This window comes from Orussus abietinus, unplaced genomic scaffold, assembly GCF_000612105.2.
Source record: "Orussus abietinus isolate OABI.00-Male unplaced genomic scaffold, Oabi_2.0 scaffold28, whole genome shotgun sequence".
In the NCBI taxonomy this organism is placed as follows: Eukaryota; Metazoa; Arthropoda; class Insecta; order Hymenoptera; family Orussidae; genus Orussus; species Orussus abietinus.
The window spans coordinates 912,699-937,245 of NW_019394431.1; the positions used below are offsets into that span (position 1 = coordinate 912,699).

General features: G+C 48.1%; 3 protein-coding genes, 3 long non-coding RNA genes and 1 other non-coding gene across 8 annotated transcripts; 2 read left to right on the forward strand and 5 right to left on the reverse strand.

Annotated features, from left to right (window-relative positions):
• Positions 1-324: 324 nt before the first annotated feature.
• On the reverse strand, positions 325-1,291 carry LOC105701147. Its single transcript, XR_001104180.1, has 3 exons — positions 1,010-1,291; positions 791-924; positions 325-465 (listed from the first exon to the last, which is right to left on the reverse strand). It is a non-coding gene; the product is annotated as an uncharacterized LOC105701147 (long non-coding RNA).
• Positions 1,292-9,663: 8,372 nt separating this feature from the next.
• LOC105701407 lies at positions 9,664-14,139 on the reverse strand. The gene is made up of 4 exons (XR_001104223.1): positions 14,018-14,139; positions 11,547-12,081; positions 11,380-11,450; positions 9,664-11,268 (listed from the first exon to the last, which is right to left on the reverse strand). It is a non-coding gene; the product is annotated as an uncharacterized LOC105701407 (long non-coding RNA).
• On the forward strand, positions 13,317-16,287 carry LOC105701406. 2 transcript variants are annotated; one of them, XM_023432273.1, is made up of 5 exons: positions 13,317-13,497; positions 14,046-14,148; positions 14,386-14,701; positions 15,661-15,930; positions 16,007-16,287. In XM_023432273.1, exons 3-5 carry the CDS (start codon positions 14,429-14,431, stop codon positions 16,094-16,096), a joined length of 633 nt encoding a protein of 210 aa, XP_023288041.1. In that variant the 5' UTR covers positions 13,317-13,497; positions 14,046-14,148; positions 14,386-14,428; the 3' UTR covers positions 16,097-16,287. The 2 variants fall into 2 exon arrangements, with proteins under 2 accessions (XP_023288041.1, XP_012283554.1); XM_012428131.2 differs by lacking the exon at positions 13,317-13,497 and having other exon boundaries at positions 14,043-14,148.
• A 527-nt stretch (positions 16,288-16,814) lies between these two features.
• Positions 16,815-19,441, reverse strand: LOC105701408. Its single transcript, XR_001104224.1, has 4 exons — positions 18,920-19,441; positions 17,559-17,748; positions 17,115-17,462; positions 16,815-17,057 (listed from the first exon to the last, which is right to left on the reverse strand). It is a non-coding gene; the product is annotated as an uncharacterized LOC105701408 (long non-coding RNA).
• Positions 19,442-20,306: 865 nt separating this feature from the next.
• Positions 20,307-22,490, forward strand: LOC105701403. The gene is made up of 5 exons (XM_012428126.1): positions 20,307-20,442; positions 20,537-20,662; positions 20,786-20,929; positions 20,997-21,652; positions 21,776-22,490. The coding sequence occupies exons 1-5, from the start codon at positions 20,391-20,393 to the stop codon at positions 22,457-22,459; spliced, it is 1,662 nt and encodes a 553-aa protein (XP_012283549.1). The 5' UTR covers positions 20,307-20,390; the 3' UTR covers positions 22,460-22,490.
• A 93-nt stretch (positions 22,491-22,583) lies between these two features.
• Positions 22,584-23,968, reverse strand: LOC105701404 (signal recognition particle 19 kDa protein). The gene is made up of 2 exons (XM_012428127.2): positions 23,450-23,968; positions 22,584-23,214 (listed from the first exon to the last, which is right to left on the reverse strand). The coding sequence occupies exons 1-2, from the start codon at positions 23,500-23,502 to the stop codon at positions 22,821-22,823; spliced, it is 447 nt and encodes a 148-aa protein (XP_012283550.1). The 5' UTR covers positions 23,503-23,968; the 3' UTR covers positions 22,584-22,820.
• A 262-nt stretch (positions 23,969-24,230) lies between these two features.
• Trnap-cgg lies at positions 24,231-24,302 on the reverse strand. The gene has a single exon. It is a non-coding gene; the product is annotated as a tRNA-Pro (tRNA).
• Between the last annotated feature and the right edge of the window lie 245 nt (positions 24,303-24,547).

The window sequence follows — 24,547 nt, forward strand, 5'->3', positions numbered from 1 at the left end:
ATTCGAGAAGCGTCGTCACGAGATTCAGGGATGCACCCCTCCTCGGTTTAGCATTAACTCCTTCAGGCCAGTTCGGATGTTCACCCTGGCGGCTAAAAGATACATTATTTCAGTAAGTCAACGTAATTTATAATATAACGTGATTTTTAGTATAACTTATTTTTTAAAATAAATCAACGTAATTTCTAGGATAACGTGACTCTTAGCGAAAACACCAACGTAACTTATAATATAAATTTCATGTAAATTTCAAAATCAAGCACCACGACTAGACCCTCACAAGCCGAAGGCGGCAATTGCATTCAAGAAGGGTGGTCGCGAGTTTCGGGGATGCATCCCTCCTGAGCTTAGCATTAACTTCTCCGGGCCAGTTTGGATATTTGTGCCGATGTTCGTCGGGCGGCTAAAAGCCATGGCGTGTCATCCTAATGGCATTGGCGACGAGTCGAGTTCATCCGGAGATTCCTGCCGGAAATCAAGTTACACCTGGATCAGGGGAGCTTCGAACTTCCTTATCAGCCGCAATCGTCTCCGATGGGGTTACACGGAGAAATTTGCCGGAATTTCCCGGGAGGAATTTAAGGGACGGTCTTCGGGATCCTGGAGACCAGTAAACCGTACCAAAAATGAGCCATAGGACCAGGCACCTCCCAGGGCATGGTCGAAGGCAAATTGGTTCGTTAGCCCCGAGGGGAAGGTTTCGACGGCGCCCTCGGTCGGCGTCGACCCTCGGTGCTAATTGACGCGTCGCGACGCCTCACCTGGACCGTTGTCTGCCGTTTACACGAACCTTTCGCAACGTTAGCCTCGTTAAGAGGTCCTCGCGCGACGTCATTAACGGCCGCTCGTCTCCGGGGAGCTGGCCCATCCGAAGAGGGACGCAGGGCGACGCCATGGACGCCACCGACGCCTCTCTTTTCTACCCTGAAACGTTAATCCGGTATAAATATACTCGACCCTTTGCAGAATGATAAAATTACGCGTCCATATTCCCTAATTACATTTATACCTAATTGAATCGAGCGGGTTATTGATCCTCCAGGGGTATCTGGCCGACAAGCTGCATCATCTGCATCATCTGTAATTATTGTACATAAATTATAAGGGCGAATTTATATATTGCTATGTATGAATATTATATTCACCGCTTCAAGTACGTGGGAAGGGAGGGATGCGCCATAGTGGCGCTCCGTAACTACATTAGATTAATAAAATATATTTCCCGTTCATTTCGAAGCCATCGAGAAGGAAAACCGCGGTTGACGGCGTCTGAAGACGTCCATCCGAGCTCTTCGCCACTTCCCTCTAGCAGGCCCAATCGCATTTGCTCGTCGCGACGTTAGCGCCGCCACGTCGCGAGCGGGACGCCCCGGAACCGCGACGTCGCTCGGCGCGACGAGACGGAAACGGCTTTGCGGGCGACATAGAAGGGGACGAGAAGGGACCCTTTTAGAAAACTTGACAAAGTTATCGGGAAAGTTTCTCAAAGGGGGCCACGCCTTGCGGCATTATATTTAATAACCGTCCAATAAACGTTCGCTCGACGACGCTCGCGGTCGCGGGACGAAACATGCGCGCCATCTTTGACGCCACCTTCGAGATTCGCCCTTCGGGTTTGAAAACCGTTCGAAAACCGTTCGAACGACGCGAAGGGCTCGGTCTAGACCCTGCACCTCTCCCAAAACTCCGATTATACCGAGTGCTCGCCCTTTCCGTTCGCTGAAAACTCGAACTCGTCGATCGGAGACGCCACCGCCATATTGGAATTCCTGAGGGCGTCCGGTAATTGGTCGTTAGTGAGTTATCCGAACGGGACCGACCAATTACCCGCGCGGTTCTATCCCCAGAATTCAATATGGCGGCCCGGCATAGCCGGAATCGATCGCAGCCCCCGAAAATAAAGCTGAACTCCTTGAAAGTATTTGGGGGCCCGCCGAGAGAATGCCCGACATGCCACGACGTGGCGGCATGTTGGTTCGCGCGTTCCCAGGAAGAAATCAATTTTTGTCCTCGATTCCCTCCCAGGTATTATTAGTTACATTCCTAGCAGAGAATTCCGATTTCAATTGACGACTATTTTCAGCCCTACCCGTGCCAGACTTGCGAGGACCATCGAATCGAATCCGCCAGAGACCGTTAAACTACGTTTTACAAGATGGCGGACACGGTCACCGGAGCGAGGTGAGTCGTCTTCCTTGTCAGTCCAGCCGTCGATGCGGAGTTTCCGTTTCGATCCTGTATCTCGTCGTCGAGGAGCTCTCACCGCTGAGAGATCTTTCCGGCGCGGAATCCCCGCGAGACGGCGAGAAGAGGTGTCGGAACGGGCGAAGAGATCGTAGACTCGCTTCAGAGATCGGCTCACAGATGTCGCGAATCTCGCTCCGTCTCCGTCCCTCCATCCGGCGACTCGTCCGTCTTTCTCTGTCTAACAGTCCCGATTCTCGATCGCCGTCTCTCCCTCAATCTTTTCGTCCTCCTCTTCGGCGACTGCGGCTTTCGCGGGGAAAAGAGACACGACATTCTGCGGAGAGGACGACGGAGCGAGAAATAGGAGGGAAGACGGAAGAAACGAGAGAGAGGGAGAAGCTGGCACGGGGTAGCCGTGCGGAACGGAACGGAACGGAACGGCATGGAATGGGACGGGATCGAAGCCGGGATAGGGTGAGACAGGATAGGGATAGTGGTGCGCGCCAGTATTTATAGTATGGATTGTGTCTGCTTGGCAGCCGGCCATCTCGCGGACATCTCTCGTAGGAAAGCGAATTAAAGGCGCTGCGCGGATCCGCGACTCGCCCTGCGAGAGACGGCTGATGGATGGAGGAACTGATCGAAGGGTACTCGCGGAATAAATAAACGAGGACTATGCCGACCGCTTGGACGTTTGCAAGAATTACCCGCCTAAAGCGACGGCATCGATCTTGCCGAAGAATTTGACGTCTGAAAACGGCGACTCTGGGATTATCCATGAATTTTCCAGGATTTTTGTGGCAGCGCATGGACGACAGAGAAATTCAATCCCGATCGTAAGAAGATCCCTTTCTCGAGTGCCTCCCGGTTAACGACACGTCTACAAGGAGTACAACTCCATCGTTCTTGTCCGAAGAATTTAACGTCTTAAAACGGGGATTTAAAAATTGTCCAGGAATTTGACGGCGGGCGAACTTTAAAGAAGTCGAATCTCGCTAATGGAAATCATCCCTCCTCGGGTAGCTCCACGTCAACGGAGCGATAGAAGCGATCGAGGCGATATCGGGATCGATTTAACCCGGACCGTCAAACGACCAGGTCTTTTATTAGCCGCCGACGACACCTAGGATGTCTGCCAAACTAGGATCGGCCGAACGACGCCTTCGATCTCGACGAATCGAAAATAAACCTCCTGTCGCACTCTTTCCGCCGAAAGGAGCCGCGAAGAGAGGGGGGAAGAAAGAGAAGAAAAGAGGAGAGAAGGAGGACGAGCATTGCCGAAGAGTCGATGCACTCTGCAGGAAGAGAAGGAAGGGGCAGATCACGACGATGCCGGACGGGAACACCGGAATCGAAGGTCGAGCCAACACAATTTTCAGATTTCGCGCCCATCCCGTTCCCTAGGGACGGGCAGGTGGGCGCCTAAAAATATTTACACGCCGCACGTGACCGGAATCAAATTCCTCCCTTTTATCCAGGCTAGATTCCCAGATGACGCCTCGAAGGAAAAAGGGACCCTGGAAGCCAGGGCAACGACATCTTCAGGGGCGATCCTGAAACAAGGAGACAGAACATAACGTCAAACCCGAGCATCCTTAATTTTTAAAAATTTTCAGAGCCCTGGAGAGGGTGCGATAATTTCTCACGGTCGCCTTTTTATCCCCCTCTAATGGCTCCACTTTTTCCCACTCCATCTCCATCCTTGATCCCAGGACCTCTTCAACTTCCCGCTCGAGGAAGAACTCGCTGCTCACCGAGTCGCTGGAACTCACACACGTTCCTTAAACACTCCCCAGAGGGTAAGCGAGAACGATGGGTAACTTATGACTCTTTTCACTTACATCCTGGCTGGATCCCCCAGGGGGAAGAAAAACGCCCCGGAGACTTCAACAAATTACAATCGAGGACGAGGACGAGTTCCGAGGGGGACTTCATGCTTCATCCTGAGTAATTGGAGGAATTCCCGGCGTAAACCTGACGCTGCATGAAGTACAATCCCGGGAAACTGCGATAACGGTGTAGGGCATCTACGGAGGCGGACTGAGGGTCTTCCATTTTTTCTCCCCTGGTGAAAAATCGAATCCAGGTCGAAGTTGGGATTTTCCCTGGCGGGGTGGCGATGAAGCTCGCTTTCGTGCACGTCCGGGAGTCCTGGAAGGGACGGCTCGCCAGATGGATGGAAGATTAGGCGGATTTGTGGTCGCCCTCCACCCTCCTCGGAGGGTTTTGCACGCAAACCTACCCTCCAACTTCCCCGACAAAACCTGGAGAGAAATCCATTACCACGCCCGACGTAATAAACCGCCACCGGATTAACGAATTAAGATCTCCACGACGAGGGACGCGAAAGGGGTTTACACCCTTCTCTATGACCCGGGAACTCTTTAAACGCTACTTACCCTCCCCCCGGAAGTACATTCGTTATGATGATGCGCTCATGATCTCTCGAGCTCGGATTTCTCCAAGAAGTTCGCGTGCCAGAATGAACGCCTCTCCCTCTCTCTTGACGTTTCAGGACTCTCGATGCCCAAAAAGAACTCCAACTACCCCTGCAGGGGAATAATTCACTTATAACGAGAAGTTTCACTTCACTTAATAAAAACCCTCGAAACGCTTGAAAATGCGCCAGAAAAAAAATTGCCCGTTAAAACCGTTCTCGCAGGACGATAGAAAATTTACCTGCAATTAGGGAATTCCTGTTTCGGAGCCGTAGCATCTATTCGTCAACGCGACGTCCAAAATGTCCTGCAAAGAGGGGAGAGTGTCCTTTAACTTTACTTTCTGACGTTTTAACTGGGAAATTAAGTGATAGTTTACCTAGAGTTTGCGGAAGTAATCCATCGTTTGGCAGAAAATATGCAGAAATAAATTGCAGTTCGGTTCGGACAGGTCCAGCATCAAATCCCTTGGATGTCGATGCACTTCCGCGTTTCGGGGAGGCATAACACCGAAAATACTTCCAGCAGGTTTTATTCCGGGCGTATTATACCCGCCTCCGCGTTTATACACGTCCGAGCAACACCGCGCATTCTTCGGCCGAGCCGTGCATCAATTTTTCCCATTTTCCCCGATATTTGCGGATGCCGTTGGGAATCAAAGAGCCATTCCGCGGTTTTCCATGAAATGAGGCCGAAGGGATCGGAAATTGCCGGAGGGTCCTGGATCGAATTATCCCGAGGGACCTGGAAAATAAAGATAATTTGCCCGATTAACGCATTGCACCCTTGATAAATCAATACTCATACCGCGATAATAATCGCCCTAACGGTTAAATAAATTTACCAGAAAAAATAAAGACATTTGCACAGTTAATTAGTATTAATAGTATTCCTAATAAAGCGACACTCTTACCGCAACAACGATCGCACTAACGACATACAACTAACATTTGCAATCGTATGAAAATGCTCAAAGTACACGTGACTATCGTGGAAAGTCTCACCGAAGAAAAAGAGAAAGAACAGGGAATCGATAGAATGGGCGAGTAGCAGATTTCTCGGCCTCCCCGGAAAAGGAGGAAGTACCGAGATCGATTTAAGGAGAGTTTAAGAGGACGGGAACAACCGGGGCCGCATTGGAGATGCGGTATGAATTCAAATGAGACTCGAAATCGCGAATGTTTGGTCGATGGTCGATTCCAAGCTGAGCGTGAACCCGGTGTCGATACCCATGGGCGGAATTACCTTCTCGCATGGCGCGTTTGAATGCACTTACGTGGACCCGTGAGGTACGGGATCAACATATGGATCATACAGATCGGATACACGAAATATATCACACAGATTGCATAGATCAGGTTCCGCTATCGACCCGATATAATCGAATGACCGAAATCCCGCAGCAGGGCGCCACCCCCCTTCCCCCTGATAACGACAAATTAAATACATTTCCGCATAATTCGATCGCCACGAGTGGGCCAAACAACGTATCGGATCGATCAGATCGTTCCGACTCCGGCGACGATTTCCCGAGGTTGAGCGAAAATCCGCGTATCGCGTTATCACGCGTTATCGCGACCTCGTCGTCGAGGTAGTTACGTCCTCGACAACTCTCGTTAACCCCCGGCAACGGTTAATCCGGTTCGATTAAGGCACGTTCAACGGATCCAATTATGAGTTCCTTGTCCCTCTCGAAGGCGGACCTTCGAGAGGAGCGATTGATCTCGATCGATCGGAAAGGAAGCCGATAAGAGGCGGAAAATCGGGACGATTAACGCGCCCTCCGTACGTCGTAATTTCCGATTACTCGAAAACAATGCTTGAGAGGAAGGAAATGGGTTTTTCAGGGAGGTCGAGCCTTTGCCGAAGATTTTACGTGTGGAGAATCCCCTTCGGGGGGTGATTGAAATTCCCGGCAGGACCTAAACGGGGGAAGCTGCCGCAAATAAGCGAGCTGTTTACACGTGTCCAATCTGCGGCCCGGCTCATGGTGATCTACTCGAGCAAGATTGGCTCCGCCGCGGTAATTGTAAAATACGGCCGCGTCCTAGGTCAGGGTTTTCCCATCAAAGAATTTCCCCCAGTCCCCAGGATCCCCTGAATGTCTCATATCGGATAATTGACCGCGCTCGGCGTAAGGAAACGCATCCATAAATTTTTCTCCGCACCGTCGTCGCAAATTGCACCTGCGACCGTTCGAATTGTTCAATTTGTCCAGCTTTTGCCATGCGTTAGGAACATCCCTCGTGGACATACTTCCGGCAGGTTTTAACGGCTTATCGATTAACGATAAGATTAACGTTAACACGAGCGGCGAATCCGCAGCGGCTTAGCGCGGCCACCGAGTCAAGTCTCGGCGGGTTCCGTAATGCCTCTCCCGGATTAGTCCAGGCTTTAACGTCGGGACCAGACGGGATTTCAGGGGTAATTAAATCTTGACCGCGAAAAAGGAAGAAGAGAAAAGAAAAGAGACCGCGGCTGACCTGTTTCCGGGCGCGGGATTTCCGCGAGATGCGGCGAACCGGAAGCGTACCCTAAGAACGAGACGAGCTCGCACGCGAAGCGGTGAATTTCTGCAAAAAAAAAAAAAGCTCCGTGAAAAACGTTATCCATAACAATGGCAATAACGAGGGGGTATTCACTCGGGAAATCGTGGATTTCATCGCTGGAAATCGCGGAGACATTATCTGGAAAAACCCGACGAGGAATCAGGGGAAATCGTTAGAAATCGGCGAACACTATTTTAAGGCCGAGTTCATTTGTCACCGAGAATTGTTATTTATTTTATTAAATGAATATTAAGGCTGAAAGTCCCTCGTTACCGAATCGCATTGTTGCTTACCATATGAAATATAGAGGCAAGTTGCTTTCCAGGAAAATCGTTTTCCCCGATTTCCATGTGAATGGCCAGGGTAATGATAAAGGGCACGGACGAAATATCGCGTAAGGGGCTTACGCATGGATCTTCCCTTGGAGGAAGATCGTGGAAAGAGATCGTAGAAGGAGAGGCGCACGTAATCTGCTTATCTCGAGGCCGATAAGAGAAATCGAGAGGGGGGGCCGCGTCCAATAACAAGCGCGACGTTTCGCATCCATCTCGATCCTTAAAGGAGCCCGGAAAGTGGGAGGCACCCTCTTCCCCGAGAGGAGTCGTCTCGGCTTTTGTCTCGCGTATCCCCGGCGCAAAGGAGGAGAGTTTATGGAAATCTCGGGGCTAACGAAGGGGCACTCTCGCATGGGAATCGATAAAAGTCGGGGTCCGAGCGAGTCGAGTCAAAGACGGAGGGCGGGGGCGGGGAGACAATCCGGGAGGAATCGCATAATGAAAGGAGCGGGGCGCAAATATACGGGAACGTCTTCTTCGAAGGGAATCGCTATAAACGTATCCCGCTCGCTTCTCCTTTACGGCGTGGATAGGACGGGGAAAAAAAGGCCGGAAGCGACGCAGGGTGCGGAAGGGAGAGAAATTGCTCGGCCGGGAGCCGGGGAAGGTGGAGCTCTCGATGTCGGCCGATCGACCTCTCCTCTCCCCGGATCTTCGCGGAATGGAATTCTCGACCGCCGCGATCGCAGAAATTGAGTTCCAGACCGTGCGGCAACAGCCTGCGACGGTCCCGCCCCTGTTTATAGACTTTTCTGTGCCACCTGTAAGTCTAGCCGAGGACGCGGCTCCCCTTCTTGGATTCCAAGATGGCGGACGCCGACCGAAATCGGTCCTGGTGGAGGACGAACGCGGGCCCCCCCTCGTGCGGCTTTTCTAGCACGATATTATACCGTGCGGTGTCTCGAATTTTAGCAATCAGCAAGGTAGGGTCAGGGGTCCTCCCCGTTTATAGACTTTTCTACAAAAACGCGTAAATCTTGTCTCGTCCGACCCTGGCCTGGGATTCCAAGATGGCGGACGCTGGCCAGAGTGGAGAACAAACGCGGGTCCCCCCTCGAGCCCTCTTTTCAACCCTATATCGTGTTATACTTTGTCTCGGATTTCACTGATCAACAGGACGGGGTCAAAAGTCACTTCCACCTCTGCGACCCGAGATATGATGAATTTAGAACATCACCCTGCGGTCGAGGAGCGAGGTCACCTCCGCAAACGGAGCGACCCGGACAAACGGCCGACTTCGGAAGACATTCGGACAAAAGCGCGGCCCGAATGCGTCCCCCGCGTTGTATATACAAGCGTTTCTCTCGAATTGTCCCTTCGGTATTTGCGCTGCCCGGTAGTTCGACGTTTGACCGCAGAACGGAGTCCGCGACTCCGCAGTCGTCGGCTTTCCCCGCGGCCGTGGAATCCATTTGGAGGTTAGGACCGCGTCTCTCTCTACGGGTCGATGTACGGGCCGAGTATAAAGGCCGAATCGAATTGGAATTCGCGGTTTCCGAGCCGGAGAGCCTTTGATACACGGCCCGATAGACGCGTTATCCGGTTAATTCTTTCCTACTGGCCCGGCAAACGGCCAACCGGAAGTGACGTCCCTTTCAGCCGTTCGACGCCTCTCGTTCCAGTTTTCGGCAAAAACTCCGATCTGCCATCTTCCCCTCCCCCCATTTGACACATCCGATCTTCTCGCTGGATTTAAATCGACTGACCCGAAATTCACGTCCGGGTTTAAAGGGTTAAGTTTAAAGAGCTAGATTTAAAGAGCCCGATTTAAAGATCCGCCCTTCGAGTCGAGTCCCTTCAAAAATGTCATCCGACGAAAAAGCCACCCCTTCGATTCCCACTGACTATCCGCGTCCCTGATTACAAGCCCACTTAATTTTTTTTTTTCTTCTTCATTAACATATACTACATTTATATTGTTCTAAATAAATGTACGTGGCAAACCTAATCCCGTCGGATGAATTAATTTTTTTTCAGATTTTCGACCCGCCGCTTTCATAATTGCGAGAAATCGCCGCGCAAGGAATATTTAATCGAAATTCCAGCCGACGAGAAAGGCCTCGGTTAACCTCCTTTCCAGAGGACAGGAAGTCTCATAAGTGATGGAGGAGCGAGACGACCGTATCGCGCGCGTAAGTCGCGGTGTCACGAAAAGCACGTAGGTCACGGATGGCCAGGGCGTCGGGACGCCGGGGCAAGGTACGTGCATAATGCATGGGTACGACTTCGCCCCGGCGCGGCCACTTCAAAGAGTCGCTCTACCTCCTCTCGCATGCATGAACGGCCTAGGGTGCCGCGTAAAGGATTATTTTTAGTTCAATTTGTCGCTCGAATAACACCATAAAGCGCCCACGTTCACGCCGAGGAGGGTGGCCGCACACGCGTGCACGGGGCTACCTGGCACTGCATAAGGTGGACTAGATGGAAGTGCGAGCAGGATGGCCGAAGATAGAATTTCCCTAGAATTTCCACGGGTCCCCACGACTCCCATAACCAGGAAAGACGTAGGCAGAGCGCAAATGGCCCTAAACGAGATCAGCTGACATTTATGTAATTTAAGTACAATTGCGCTGCAATAAAAAATCCCTATTTATACCACTCGACGTGTAACTCCTGCGCAAAAAATCGGAAGCTGAAATTTAGCGGAATTTTACAAAATGTATATTTCGCTATAAGTTTTTGGGGTGAGATATGAATATGTGGCGCGGGAAGAGAAAATCGACAGGTAACGCGGTATACAATCCGGACGAGGAAAATGCACTCCGGATGGACGGGGAGAAGGTGAAAGAACGTGGCATGAGAAATTTGGGCAGGCTCGGTTTAGTCCGGGAATTTGATCGCAGGTGTCGGTTTGGCCTTCGCGGGCCTCGAAGACGGATTTCCGCGTCCGGTGGGGCAGTCGCTTCCGCGTCGGATTCGGTCCGGCTATTTTTAACAATGCACCGATGCACCGTACGGGCGCCCGACAAACTTCTCCGGGAGAAATCGATGGACGGCCGAATCCAGAGTGCAAGTGGGTAGAGGCAGGGATATAGAACTCCGATGAAGATAGATGGGGACTCGAATGGACACGGAAGATAAGGATAAAGTGTATGAACGAGGATGTAGACAGCAGGTGCATCCGTCTTTCCTAGGGGTACTTTCAACCCTGGTCCCCGACGTCTAACGAGCGCGTTAAACGGCGCTTCGACGAGTGCCGTGACGTTCGTCGCTTAGCTTTAAATTCGACATTGATTCGACATAACCGGTTTACGTTAAAACCGGCACTTTTAGCGGGTTTTCGGGATCCCGAGCGGCGACGACCGCGCGTTAAGCCCCGTCCACATCGGGCAAAACCAACATGCACCCTCTCGGCGGTAAACGCAGGCTCGCTGCCAAACGGGCGAAAATTCCGCGGACCGACCACGACGATAATTGTCAGTTATCCGAGGACTGATCGAGCGGAAGCGCCTTTGGGACGCATTAAATCGGCCATCCTTTTAACACCCCCCGGCCGCGCTCAACCCGCCCCAAAAAGTCAAACAGAGCGTGGCCCGATTACCGGCCGATTCGACAACGAACCGCTCGCTCATTTGGAAATCATTTGCACTGCAACGAGTCGACGTGTACTGCCACGCTGGACAGCGTCAACGGGGAGAGGAAAATCCGAGGCTGCGGCTGATCGCGTCGGGTGGATTTTCGGCGCCCGCCTGGCGGTCCCTTTGACGTCCTCTCGAAGTCCGTAATCCGCTTCCCGTTTGCCAGGACATTCTCGATGGACTGGAAATAAAAAAAACAGTTCATCATCCGATAAGCAGTCATTGGTATATCCTGTAATGATGAGAAATTAAATTTCACTGAAAATCGCGTCAGGTGGATTTTCGGGCTCACCTGGCGGTCCCTTTGACGTCCCCTAAAAATTCGTAATCCATCTCCCAGCTTTCGAGGACGTTCTCGATAGACTGGAAATATAAAGAGAACATTCGTCATTCGATAAGCAATCTACGGAATATCCCTTAATTATGACAATTGTAATTTGATTGAGAATCGAGGCTTACCTCTGCCGGCAGTTCGAGGGCTCCAGGAACGCAAGCTCCTAAATGAGATTCCGTGTGCACGGGGCCTTAGGTGTCCCACGAATCGAAATCAATAAGCCGATTATTGGCTGCGTTGAGCAGAGATTACCGCGCTTTGAATTGACACCCTGACACGGCTTCTCGCGGATTCAATCCAACAAACTCGGTCCTCCGTCCTTCGACCTCTCCCTCGCTCCTTTCCGCCACCCTTCGCCTCCTCTCCCTCTCTCTCGCCAACAGACTGCCGTTCGGATGTCCGTTCTACTTCCCTTTTCAGTTAAACTCCGCGAAATTCCTTCTGGTCCCCTCGATGCAATTCTGCAACTTCAGATCAGCCCCCAACCCTGTTCATCCGCTTCCGCGTCCATCAAGAATTGTTTGCCCAGCTCGCCGTTTACGTGTTGTCGATCCTCCATTTATATTTCGTCATATTCCGAGTTTCCTTCGTCCGCGTCGGATGAAAGCACTGACACCAGGCCCGATTAACTCGACGGGACGCGGGTTCTGTCTCAAAATCCTGTAAAATAAAGCGCAGTATTAAAATCTAATAAAATTCCGTAGACCTTTTCCTCGAATCGACTCTATACAAAACTTAGACATCGCGGATGGACTAGCTTTAGCGTTCGCAAAGAACACCGGTTAATTTCTCTTAACCGCCAGGAGATGATTTGAGCTTTAATTAACGCGATAGGTGCGTTCGCAAACGGATGCTGGATGCAGAGATGGAGGACGTCGTGTCGATCGGGTGCATTGTTGCAGTCGCGATTCTCTCCGGCCTGGCGTGTCGGTTATCCTAATGATATTTCCCAGTCATTGCCACGCTTCCCGTGGCCGTGACGAGTAATAGCGGCTTGCTTTTCGAAAGCCCTGAATCGACCCAGAAATTAATCAGGCCGAGTACTCGCGAGTGGCCCCGACCGAACCCATTGACAATAAAGTCATCCCTTATTACTCGTAATTCGGGGACACTGTTACAATGAATTACATCGTGGCGGTAACAGGCCGCGCGTTAATTACAATCCTAGTTACGATAAAATAAGTATGACCTGGGAAACGAGGACGCGTTTTGCGAAAACATTCGGGGAAAGAAAATTCCTCCAACGGAGCGACCTGTGAAACTGGGTCTTTCGCTTCCGGGCGACTGCAGCGACCCACTCTAGCCTGCACTTCTGACGTTTATGTAATATTCATACGAGTGTTACGTTAATTCCGATCCGAACGTCCAAGTTCCATCTTTTCATTGGGCCGGCTTGTCACAATATTTGAGTGACTTGACTCGAGCTCGCACGCTGGACAAGGCCAAATTTATATGGCGTTCCGCAAGTTCCCAGAGAAATTTCAATCGCAATAAATCTCTATTTTAAATACAACTGCGCGTCTAAATAAAACAAAAAGCGACTAGACCCCCGGAGAATACAATCTTAACTACCAGGCAAGAGATGAAATCTCTGAACCTTAAAAAATTCTCCAAATCAAATTCATGTTTCTTCAAGCCATGAATTTTTTAAATTCATGCGCTGATATTTGAAAGAAATTGCTACACCCAACTCGGAGAAAAATTTCACGAACGATTGACCCCCCAAGATGCCACTTTCACATCCCCTTAATCATGGGAAAGGACCGAAATTTCTCCGAGAACTTACGGAACGATACAAAGAACGGGGCAATTCTACACGTGTGTATGTACATTGTGTGACGCACGTCAAAGATACAATTTGGCCATTATCGGCTCGGCTGCGGAACATTCGGGTCGCAGGTTGTGTATTTTGGTTTTTCATCCGCGTCGACGCGACCCGTAATGACGGGCAAGGCTTAATTACTCCCAAATGTATGCCACATTTTCCGAAACACCTGGTTCTCGCTCAGTTTCGACCGTTCCTCGACACGGCGGTAATTGGACGGATCGGCGCCGATCGAGCCACCGAGCCGCGAGGTAAACAATTTCTTTTTCCGCCGCGGAAATTTTAAAATTAACGCGACGCCGGGTGACGGGGCCGAAATCGCGTTAACGCCGGCCGATTTAACACCTTTATTACATCACCGGGGAATTGTACTTGCAAAGCATCCGTATTCATGCCGAATAACTAAACTCAAACGGGTTGGTTTCACTCGTAAATTAACTATGCGGCTCACCTCGTTGCGCGTTTTAATGAGCATCGATCGGTGAAACATGATTAAACGCAATTCTAAATATGGACGGGGGAGCTTTCCGGCGCCACTTTGAAAAACTTCCCCTTGGCCTAGATTCCCATCGACCGTTTAAGCATCGGCGCAAAGTTTTCCCGATATAACGCGAGCCTTTTTCATGCCCCTCTCTTGCATGCGCCGCGAAACAACGACGCCGGAAAGCCGCGGAAACGTCAAAACTTGGCTCCCCGGGATCCGAGTCCATAAAATAATATCCAGAAAAATGGCAACATTTGAAAGTCACCCATCTCGGATATTTTTGTTACCATAAATCTTCGCCTATGGTGTTTTCAGAGACAATATGTCACCCCAGGAAGCGCTCGTTCCGCGTTCAATGACATTTCCATGAGCTGTCGTTCCATGAGCGTTTACGTATGCATTCGGACACCTCCGATCGGTAAAGTACAGCAACACTTGACATTCATTGCCGTAATTCCTTCCGACGATTGATAAACGTTCTGCACCTGCCTGGAAAAAGAAAACAAGAAAACATAAAGCATAAGCGCACAATAATTCATTAAATGAATTCATGCTGCTTTATAACCTCTTGAATTAAGGATGGCGTTTTAAATTCGTAATTCCTGCATCCACGTGCTTCGGTTATTAATTAATACTACGCTGTGTATGACCGTAGAAGTCGTTAAAGTGGAAGGAAAAAATTGGAACATCCGGTCGTAATGGGCCAAATGGTGGGACGTATGCCGGACACGTGGGAGGAATTACTCGAAGAAAGGAATCGGGTACTTCACTGGAGTGCCGAGGTCCTAGCTCGGGTTGACGACAATATGACGAACGAGGACACGTTTCTAATGGATTACGACAACGACAGGGTAAACGAGAAAGTCGAGAAATGGGTCCACAGTAACAGAGCTCGCGCGGATGCAGTCATCGCCAAATACCCCGATACAACCGAGGATTGCATCGCAATAATTGACAATGGGATGATCAAGGTGGCCGTTACACGTCTTAAATTTACATACTATTAAAATGTACAGTGTACGATAAACCGAGACCTACATCGTGAAATTTATTCGAGTTAACGAAAGAGTCCTGTTAGCTGTGGATTTTTTTTTTTTCTACATTTTTTAAACGACAGATGTGAATTATTTCCAATAAGCCGACTTTCCGTCCCGAGGGAACCTGTAGGGACTGTATTGGATCTATGCATAATTTTTGTCCCTTTTAGGGATTTCGAGGTGGCGTAAAATCCTCTTACGTCCTCCGCTCCTTTCTGCTTGAAAGCTTTCTAGTTCTTATTGGGTTTAAGGCGACCGGGTCGTACCGAGGTGGCGAATGTCTGGTTTTCCTAAAGTTACCCAACTGCGCATTAAATACCGCTTGTGGTCGTAAATGTTAACGCTTGCTGCGAGTTGTTAAAACAGCTGTCACAATTTTGGCCACTGACTATTGGTAATTAGAGATATTTACATAATCCATAACTGTACAATTTTAAGGGAATTATCATGCTTGTCTAGAGTCCGGTAGATATGTTTATAAGGCGCGAACGTCATTGCTGATCATCGCTTTTCGAAGGTAAGAAAAATACCCACTACCTACACACTTTATCCCGCGTAATTTGCGAACAATCTCGTGTAAAGTAAAGTGCAATCCCCCGAATAACGATTCACATTACTTCTGACCGTTCACGGTCTAATTTCCATTAAAAAATGAATAAGTCCAAGTGCCCAAAGGTGCAAATTTGGCCACTACCACATTATCCTCGATTCTCTAGCATCGAAATCCTTCAACAAGACGATCTATTTCTCGCATGTATAGTTGCACCTCCGATTTCAAATTGCCCTCCCAGAAAAATTCCCACATTAACCTTTAGAGGTGGCCAAATTTGTGACACATCCCATCCTTATTAGATACCAATCGCTTACATATTAAAGCCTATCAAAATGTTCAGATAATCGAGGAGATGAACAACAAAATGCGGAAGGACTATCGGAACGGGTACTCGGAGCTGAGGAAATTTACAAAGCGAGTCGATCGCCTCGGTTACAAAGAAAGGCAGATCCACGCATCGATCGAGCGGCTCGAATCGGAGTGCCAGGGTGATCCGAAGAAGTTCCAGAAGAAGCTGGGCCCTCTCCGGTTGAAAGTCTTCGACAACCTGGAAATAGCCGAGAAAATAATGTTCCAGGACAAGCGATACAAGACGGCATTCACAAAAAAGGTACACCAGGCCTTCCAGTGCACTGACCTCTCTCCTTCCCCGCCCATCGATAATTGAATGTTCGTCCCGTCAACAGGTCTACGACATCGACCACGAGAACATGGCCGAGTGCGCGAAAAGGTTCGAGAAGCTCCTCGCGGAATTCGAGAGGTGTGCACAGAAATAAGCTGGAGCGGAGGAACGGCGATTAATGTTCCACTTCCTGATACGGTTACGAGATACGCGCCGGGCAGCGTTGATTTTAAACGTCGATAAATAAGCAACAACCGGCTGTATATCGAGCCCCTGGAAATAAAGCACAGCGAGAGGCGATGCGAACGGAAAGCGGCACTCGAGGCACTCCCTTTCCCTTCCATATTGCCGACTCGATATTCTTTAAAAGCCCGGCCGTTTCCATTCTCCAATAATTTTAATTAGCAATTAAACAGGAGCAAGTCTCGAGCCCTCGGGTAAACGTCTCGCCAATGTCGCCCAGCAAACGAAGGATCAAATTTAATTTCGCATTTAAGAATCCCAGTCCGGCTAACATCGTCGCTTGTTTTTTATTAACCGGGTCGCGCGATCGACCCTTTGGATTTAACGACCGTGGGAAAATGATTACAGTAACGAACGTTGTCCTCTATCGACAGGATCGCTCGAATGGCTCCGCTCTACAAGCGCGTCGGATAATTCCGACGTACACGTTTTTCGTCACGTCTTCTATCGTTCACGTAGCCCGGATAAATATAAACAGGGGTGGCTCGATCCCGAAACCAAGTGGAACCGACATGGACATTTAGCGACGCTCCGTCAGGACAGTTTCTCATTCGTGAAAGCGGCCGCAATGCCGAGGAAAAACGGGGGAAAAATGCATTACCCCGTTCTCCATTCGATTTTCCCTCGGCGTGTAATTTGCTTTATCGTCCATCAGCGACGTTTACGCACTCGCTACTCTTACGTCGTCGGACCAATCAATCTCTTCGCTGTCGCTAAATACCTGGCACTCCTCCTAAGAGAGCATAATGTCGGAGCAGGTGCGCTTTCCGGAAATCGATAGTTGCAGCCCCGACCTAGCCGTTAGAGATCTCGTAGTCAGGGGACCAGGAACCCACAGAAGTCGCGTTTCTCTCCCGGACAAAAAAAAATACCTAAACAAGGGAATACAAATTTAAAACGGCGCTCTTCTTCACCGTGTACAAACTCACCCGAATAGCGGTGAACTCCAGCATCACAATTCGTTCTTGACAATCTCCCAAAGTCATCGCTTGGTATCGTAACATCATTCCCGGGATGACAAAAAATCCTAGGATGCACTTGGAGATAATCTCGCGGCCAAGCTCGTACTAATGCACGCCACAATGGTTTTATTTATCCTCCAGCTGCGAGGGAAGCTTTTCCTGCCTTCGCCGTCTTGAAATACTGCCTCGAGATGAGAAACTGCGAGTACGGTAGCATGTCGTAATTACCTTCTTGCCAATCCTTGAGAGTTTGCCGAAGACAGGCTCTCAACCGGTATGTCCAGGTAGAAATTAATCGGCGACTGCTGGTTTCACCTGGGAAAAATATCAGCAACTGGGTTAAAACAAGGTAAACTATGTTTCCCATATTCGGTAGTAAAATGTGTTTTCTTAATTCCGATGAAAGCTTACATCCGAGGACGCTCGGCTGGCTCTTCCCGTGAGGCGTCCAAAAATCCTGACTCAGCCCGGGCTGAATAATTCCCTCGGCAAGATGCCGTGAATTTACATTATTCGAGAGCGAGGAGCAGGAGAGCAGGTTGCAGGTGAGCTCTTCCCTCGTAGTCGGGGGTCGTTCCCTGGTCCGACGACGTCGTTAAACCTGAAAGGTAACGGCGGCCCGTAGGCCGGATTAGAGAGAGGGGCGGGAGAGAGAAGCCTCCGTTCAATATCTCAAGAGAAAATTCCAACAAAAGTAGTAACCAAACCTTCACCCTACAAGTAAATATAAGAAAGCTAAAAGTCTCGGAAGTCACCAGAAATACTTCCCAAAGGGACTGAGAAGAATAGAAAATATTTAATTTCCATAGCGATATTCACACATTTATTTTCAACGCTACGGGAGCAAATGAAACGATGGATTACCTCATGGCAGTTTAAGCTATCGGAAGGCACAGGAATTTCATAATAAAGTCGTCGGGAACGTTCTTTACGACGCGTATTTTGAGTAGATCGAAGGACTTCCGGTGTTTCCCGAAGTCGCCGCGTCGAGGTCGAGCGAGGTTCGCGCGCGTCCTGCGCGATGGCGCGGCGGTCACGACGCGGCGCGAATCGATCGGCGATCGGCGATATCGCGATTTCGCGTCCTCGAGCTCTCCTCCAGCCCGTCTGGAGCGCAAGCGACGTAAGGAGAGCGTGCCATTACAAACGTGGTGGACTGGAATTTCACTTGACGTCGTTGGGGTAGGCTCTCTCGGAGACTCCTCCGGCCAGGGGAACAGGAATGGCCAGAAGGTGAGCGAGCTTCTCTCGCGTGCCGCCGAGCTGAGCCACCTGCGCGCGCCGGTCGGACCGCGGCCCGCGCCGGCAGCTACCCGGATAACAAAATGTCCGCGAATTACCCGCGACTAGTGACCAAGATCGCATGGCTTGCACGCCGTGTGCGAGGCTCACCTTTTCCGGATTCTCCGACCTTAAATCGCGAAATGAGCGTTAAAAATAAAGTGGGAAAAACAGCGGCTAAAAGAATCATCGAATAAATCGACCGATTCTTGAGAATACTAAGCAATAAATTCCGGATATCGAATGGGAAATTAATTTCGAGATTTTGAACAGAAAGAGGTATACGAAGTTTCGCGCGTTGCGTTTTCAGAGAGGTTGGTTTGCTGCCTAGTGATGTTCCCCCACTCTTCATGACGGGAGACCAGGTTGTCTCTTTCTTTTCCACTCTTACCACGAGTGCGACAAAGAGGCAGCGATGTGGGAATGTAAGGGGGCCTTCTGCGTCTCCCCTGCCGTACCTGATGCTCAAGATGCTTTCGAAAATTGGTTACCTTGCCATGTTGGAGGGAATGCGCCTCTCGGCCGCTGGGCGCTCGCTCGATGTCGCCAGGCCGCGACGCGCCATCAAACCCTGGGCCTTCCCTCGATGCTTCTCCATGCAAACGAGGCACCTCGCCGTTGCGGCGTGAACCCTCGCGTAAACCGCCGCAACGGGACCGCCGCCGCCTTCCGCCCAAGAATCGGAAACGCAAGCGCTAAACCGCGACGCCGCGGTAGCAACGGCGGTCGCTAGCGGCCCATCTGGAGCAGGAACACAGACTGACGAGGAGGTGGCCGACTGGATTTCAAAAGCGCACCTCGGGCGTATTCGGTCGTCTTCGTTCAACTTCGGCTTGCCGCGACATTTGAATGCCAAAGATTTCCACTTAAGCTTCCAACCACAGAATTTACACAATTAACCGAAAACTTTCTTACTTCCATGTGAGCACTTTGTGTACAGAGCGTGTACGAACACTCTGAGATAAGAATGATAAGAGAATGTACAATAAAATCGACGCTTATCACAGAATATTCAGAGATTTAACCTTCCATCGTTCGCCGACTATACACATACATCGTACTGTCCCCTTCTTTCTGTATTAAATACTTACGTTATCAATTTTAACAACGTTGTAACGTTTATAATTAAACAAGTGCGAAGCAGTTAGCGTCGGATTTGCAATTCCTGAATAGTTATCGATTTGTCATGGAAAAAAAATAATCTTCGACGGGAACCGAACACGTGACAAGAGGACTTACGGACTGAACGTCTTTCTACCAGGCTACGAAGGATATTAAAGCATCGTTTTTTATTATAGAATTAATGATACACGTCACTGCTTCGCAACGACGGCGAAATGAGTATCAGGAGATCATGAAAAGAGTGAGGTTAAGAGACAACAATTGCGAAACTCGATTTGGCGAAACCGCTAAGGTTTGCGCGCGCATATGCGCTCACTCGCATTGCGACATTAGAGAGATTGTTATGGAAATATTAAATGCTTATATAAACAGCACTTCTCATTCAAGCAGCGGTTGGCGTCGACGATAACTGAGATGTTTCTATCGCCAGAAAATTCATTGTTACGATCTTACAAGAGAATAAAACAAGTAAATCTCTGTTCACTCCTATCCACTCCTGGTCATAAACTTTGGCGCCATTTTTGAATTCTTGAAGATGTCAATTTAGAGGTTTCTCTTAATGACGTCTTTTTAGCGAATTCCTCGCTACTTGAGATGTTTTAGCGTTGCTCCATTTTTGTTTTGCTACGTGATGTAAATTACGGTAAGCAGCTGGCGAAGTTGACCATCAGGCTACTGTGGAAATCAGGTCCAACGGATTGCTGATATTTGTCAGCAGATTCCTCCATGCTAAAACTATAAATCAAAGCCGGAGAGCGCAGTTTTCCGCAGTGAAGACTCGAATTTCGCAGCTGGTGGGTAAGGATCAATCTCACCAAAGATTTGAAGGAAGCTGCAAGTATGATCTTACGACTGCATTTTCTAGCACTGGTTTCGGTGCTACACTCTGCAGGTGACTGTTTATATTTTTATGGCCACCCTCGAGTCTCCTCATTGGCACTAATCTTGGAATTTATTTGTATAGAACACCATGTAATTTATTTCAGTTGGTCGCAATGTCCCAAACTCAAATGATGAGGAGTCTTGTATACATCTCTGCTCCGCATGCCAAGGAGTAGCAGTCTTTGACAATGGACAATGTCAGTGTCACATCGGAGGAGACAGTGAAAAAGGTATAGTAATTACGAAAGGGAGTTTAACAAGTTTTGACAATTCATAACCCAGTGACCATGATATATGAACATATATGTATATTTTTGCCGTTATAATTTATAAATTGGAAAAATTATTCACAGGTGCTGAATGCATTGCTCGAATAAAAAGAGAAACGGAGGAGTTAGATATGCAGTTAGTGCCTGCGGATCCTGAAGATATAGACCGCCCTACTCGTTGTTTGGCATCGGGACTCACAGGATCATCGCACCATCTTTGGACTCCAGGTGACAATGGAGAGAAAGCAATCCAGTGGCTAAATTATTTACCTATTTTTAACTGAGAGTATTGCAGGAGATGTGGACCGAGTTGCTAAATACTTTATAGGCGACGGTCCTGTATTAGGCCTGTCACCGTTCCTCGAAGCAACAGGCACCGAGGAGGAACCGTGTGTTTCTATGGCACAGAAGAGGCCCTCAGGGGCAAGAAAGTCAGATTCTCAGATTATCGGTTCGAAAGCTCCTGCAGCAGGAAGGAGTGGTTACAATACTGCTTCGAATATCATGTCAAATGCCCCAACATCTGGCACAAGATATCCAACAATGGGCACTAATTCTGCAGCCACAGCCAAAAATCCTTCGGTTGGCTCGAGCAGACCAGTTAACCCTATGATTGGTGCACCGAACTCACTCTGTATAAAGTTGCGAGGCACAGATCCATTGGCAACTAACCCTCTGCAAAGGTTTGGTCCAGCATCAAATCCTTTAACCGGAGCTCAGCATTCACCATTGATTAGACCGATGCACATGCCTCTCAACCATTTGCCACATCTTACACTTCATCGTCCGATACTTAATAGCGAAGCACGATTTCCATCCAGAGCATTGCATCTTCCATCCACAGAAAACTTACAAAGTACATTGAAAGACCTCTCTCACGTGGTAGGAAGTCAGTTAGAAGGCCTAGCGAGAGCTGTGCATGCCTACGGAGATCAGGCAGCTCATAAACCGGTAAGGATAGGAATTCTAAAAATCAATTATTATATTTCAAGACATACCAATATTTATTAATTATATAAATTTTATAAAATTATTTCTTGTTACCTTTTCTCATCGTGATGTTTCTTTTCCTAGGCCACTGCTCCGGCACATCTTCTGGCTAGTCCCAAGTATGATAAACCATCGGAACCATCATGCATAGGAGCACCATCTCCAACTAACGATATCGTAGGAGCTCTTCGGTCAAGTCATCCTGTAGTTCAACCTGTGCAACCTATACAACCCATTCAACCCATTCAACCCATTCAACCTTTATCGCTTCATCACATTCCAATTTTGGGAGCAATAAGCTCACTTCTGTCGGGATATAATTTCCCGTACAGTAACTACAGTCCCGATGTAGGATCACCTAGGTACATTGTCGGAGCTCCTGAAGCACCCGAAGCGTCGGCCTGTCCAAGTGCAAGCCCTCAGATTGAACGCAGTTCAAAAGTAAAAATGTATCGAAACGCAGACTCTGCTGACCAGAACGTTGGTAGCAGACAACTGAAAAAATCAAGAACGCGTGACGTGGATGACGATAAGATAAAAATTGCTGCCACTTTGCCTGAAAAGCCATCGATGCCTGAAAGGAAGAATTACGAAAAATCATCAAAAAATGAAAGCACGTCGCTTCGACAGAAGCCTAAAGAAGCTAAACCTAAAGCTGCCGACCTTACTTTAGAAGATGAACAGAGTGAATCTAAGGAGAGTGCGACAGTATCCAGGAATACAAGGAAGATTCTTCCAATACTTCCAACACTGTCTTTAAGAATATAATGTAATTTAAGTGACATTATTGATAGTGTAATATTTAGTAATATAGATATCATCCTATAGACTTCATAAAGGCAAAGTTCCATTACATCACCCAACAGAACGATATAGATAGGATAAACAGTGATTTCATTGACAATTTCTATTGTACTTTGATATACAGATTTTTCTAATAAAATAAATCTAACAATAATCATACAAGAATTATTCAATGAAACATGATCCACATCAGTTACAAACTTAGAAAATTATTACCAAGAATATAATTTACTATTATATTTTACATTATGGAACCTGGTATTTGTAAATCGTATTACACCGATATCACACAATATCAGGATATTAAATCTCTAATGGATAAATTTTATCTACGTCCCTTTCCTTTTCCTTTTTTAGACGAAGACGATCCTTGTTGAGAAGAAGACTCGGAGCTGACTTGCTTAGTTTTCCTAGTCTTTAGTTTTGGAATCATAGCACCTAAGTAAACTAAAAGAGAGTCTCTAGTTGGAAAAATAGGATTCAGTGGAAGCCCATAGGGATCCTTCAGTACCACCCGAATACGTCCTCTGTGTTGTAGTTCTTTGCTCCGCTCTCTAGGATGAATCTTGTTTTCAACGCCAACACATAACCCCGCAGCAGCCAGCACATCTCGAATCTCCTCATATGTTGGGTTCTCCACGCACTTGTCCTTCGCTAGTTTGCGTCCCTCTGCCAGTGTTTTCTTACTATTTATATAGACTGGATAGATGCACACCCACCTATTAAAATGAATGTCTGAGTTATGATACCATTTTATATTTAAATTTAAAAACATTCACACGACGCCCAAAAATCTTTCACGATAAACAAACGTTGAGGTTAACATGACAGATGGAGGTCGCTAACACTACGGATACGGAGTCAGAGCAGTGCTTTGTTGTTACAACAATATTTCAAAATGTAAGGAATAAACTGAGCGTGTCAACTAATATATTAAACGTCAAATAAACAAACTTCTTAAAATCAAGGTTGGTCAGCGAATCGCTCCACGTCTGCGACACCGCCATGTTTTTAGACAGAAAATCAAATATGTTCGGTAAGCCCTCTGTCCAGACGACAGTCGAATCGCTCGCCTATGATACCGCCATCTTTCTAGGCCATTCTAGGCGAAAACTCTTCTTCTTCTTCGTGTATTGGATTTCGGCCCAATAATTTGGGCCCAATACCAGCCAGAGATGAGTTGGGAAATTGCTTACGGCAGAGATGGCCAATACTAAGGATTTATGATTTTTATCTCTTTTTCCTTTTCCGCCTTAAGATGTTTTCCCTATGTTCTCGTTATTTCTTCCTCTTTGTGGTTAGCTGGGTTCTTGGGACGATCAGGGTTAGTTTTCCCTGTACTATCAAAATGATATCTTCGTTGCCCAGGTTGGATTTGTTTAGCCGCGGCTTCTAGACGGAGCCGGAAGCCTTGTTTTGCATATTCTATTGGAGGGATTTACGCTTTCTTCATTTTCTTTTCTCTTTTTCTCCTTTTTGCCTTGTATGATTGTTCTTAGTGTTCATATCATTAGATTATCCTCCACCAGGTGGCAGCACAGAATGCGATTGAATGACCCTGCCTGTGAGCAATCTCCCAACTTATATCTAATTCCGATTGCCCGCAGAGAAACAGAGAAGTAAACTTCCGCCACACGTTTTCTTCGCAACAATGATGACAATTTATTATTGTTAATATATTATTATATGCAGGATGTAATAATACTTTGCAGGGATAAAAAAAAAAATGAAGTACGGGCTCGTCCGGGATTTGAACCCGGGACCTCTCGCACCCGAAGCGAGAATCATACCCCTAGACCAACGAGCCAGGTACCAAGATTGAAGAAAATTAAGTTCAAATCCTAAATACCATTTATGTCTTATTATTTTTGTATGTACCTTTTAAATTACATTTAAAAAGAAACCAAGAACGTTTCGGTTAAGCTGCTACCTCGAAAATAAATAATTTAATCTAAATGTAAGGATTTATAATTTACAGCGTAAATGTGTAAAAATCAACTGGAAGATTCACTTTAATTCCTGACGCTATGCACTCGTCGAATGAAAAACGAA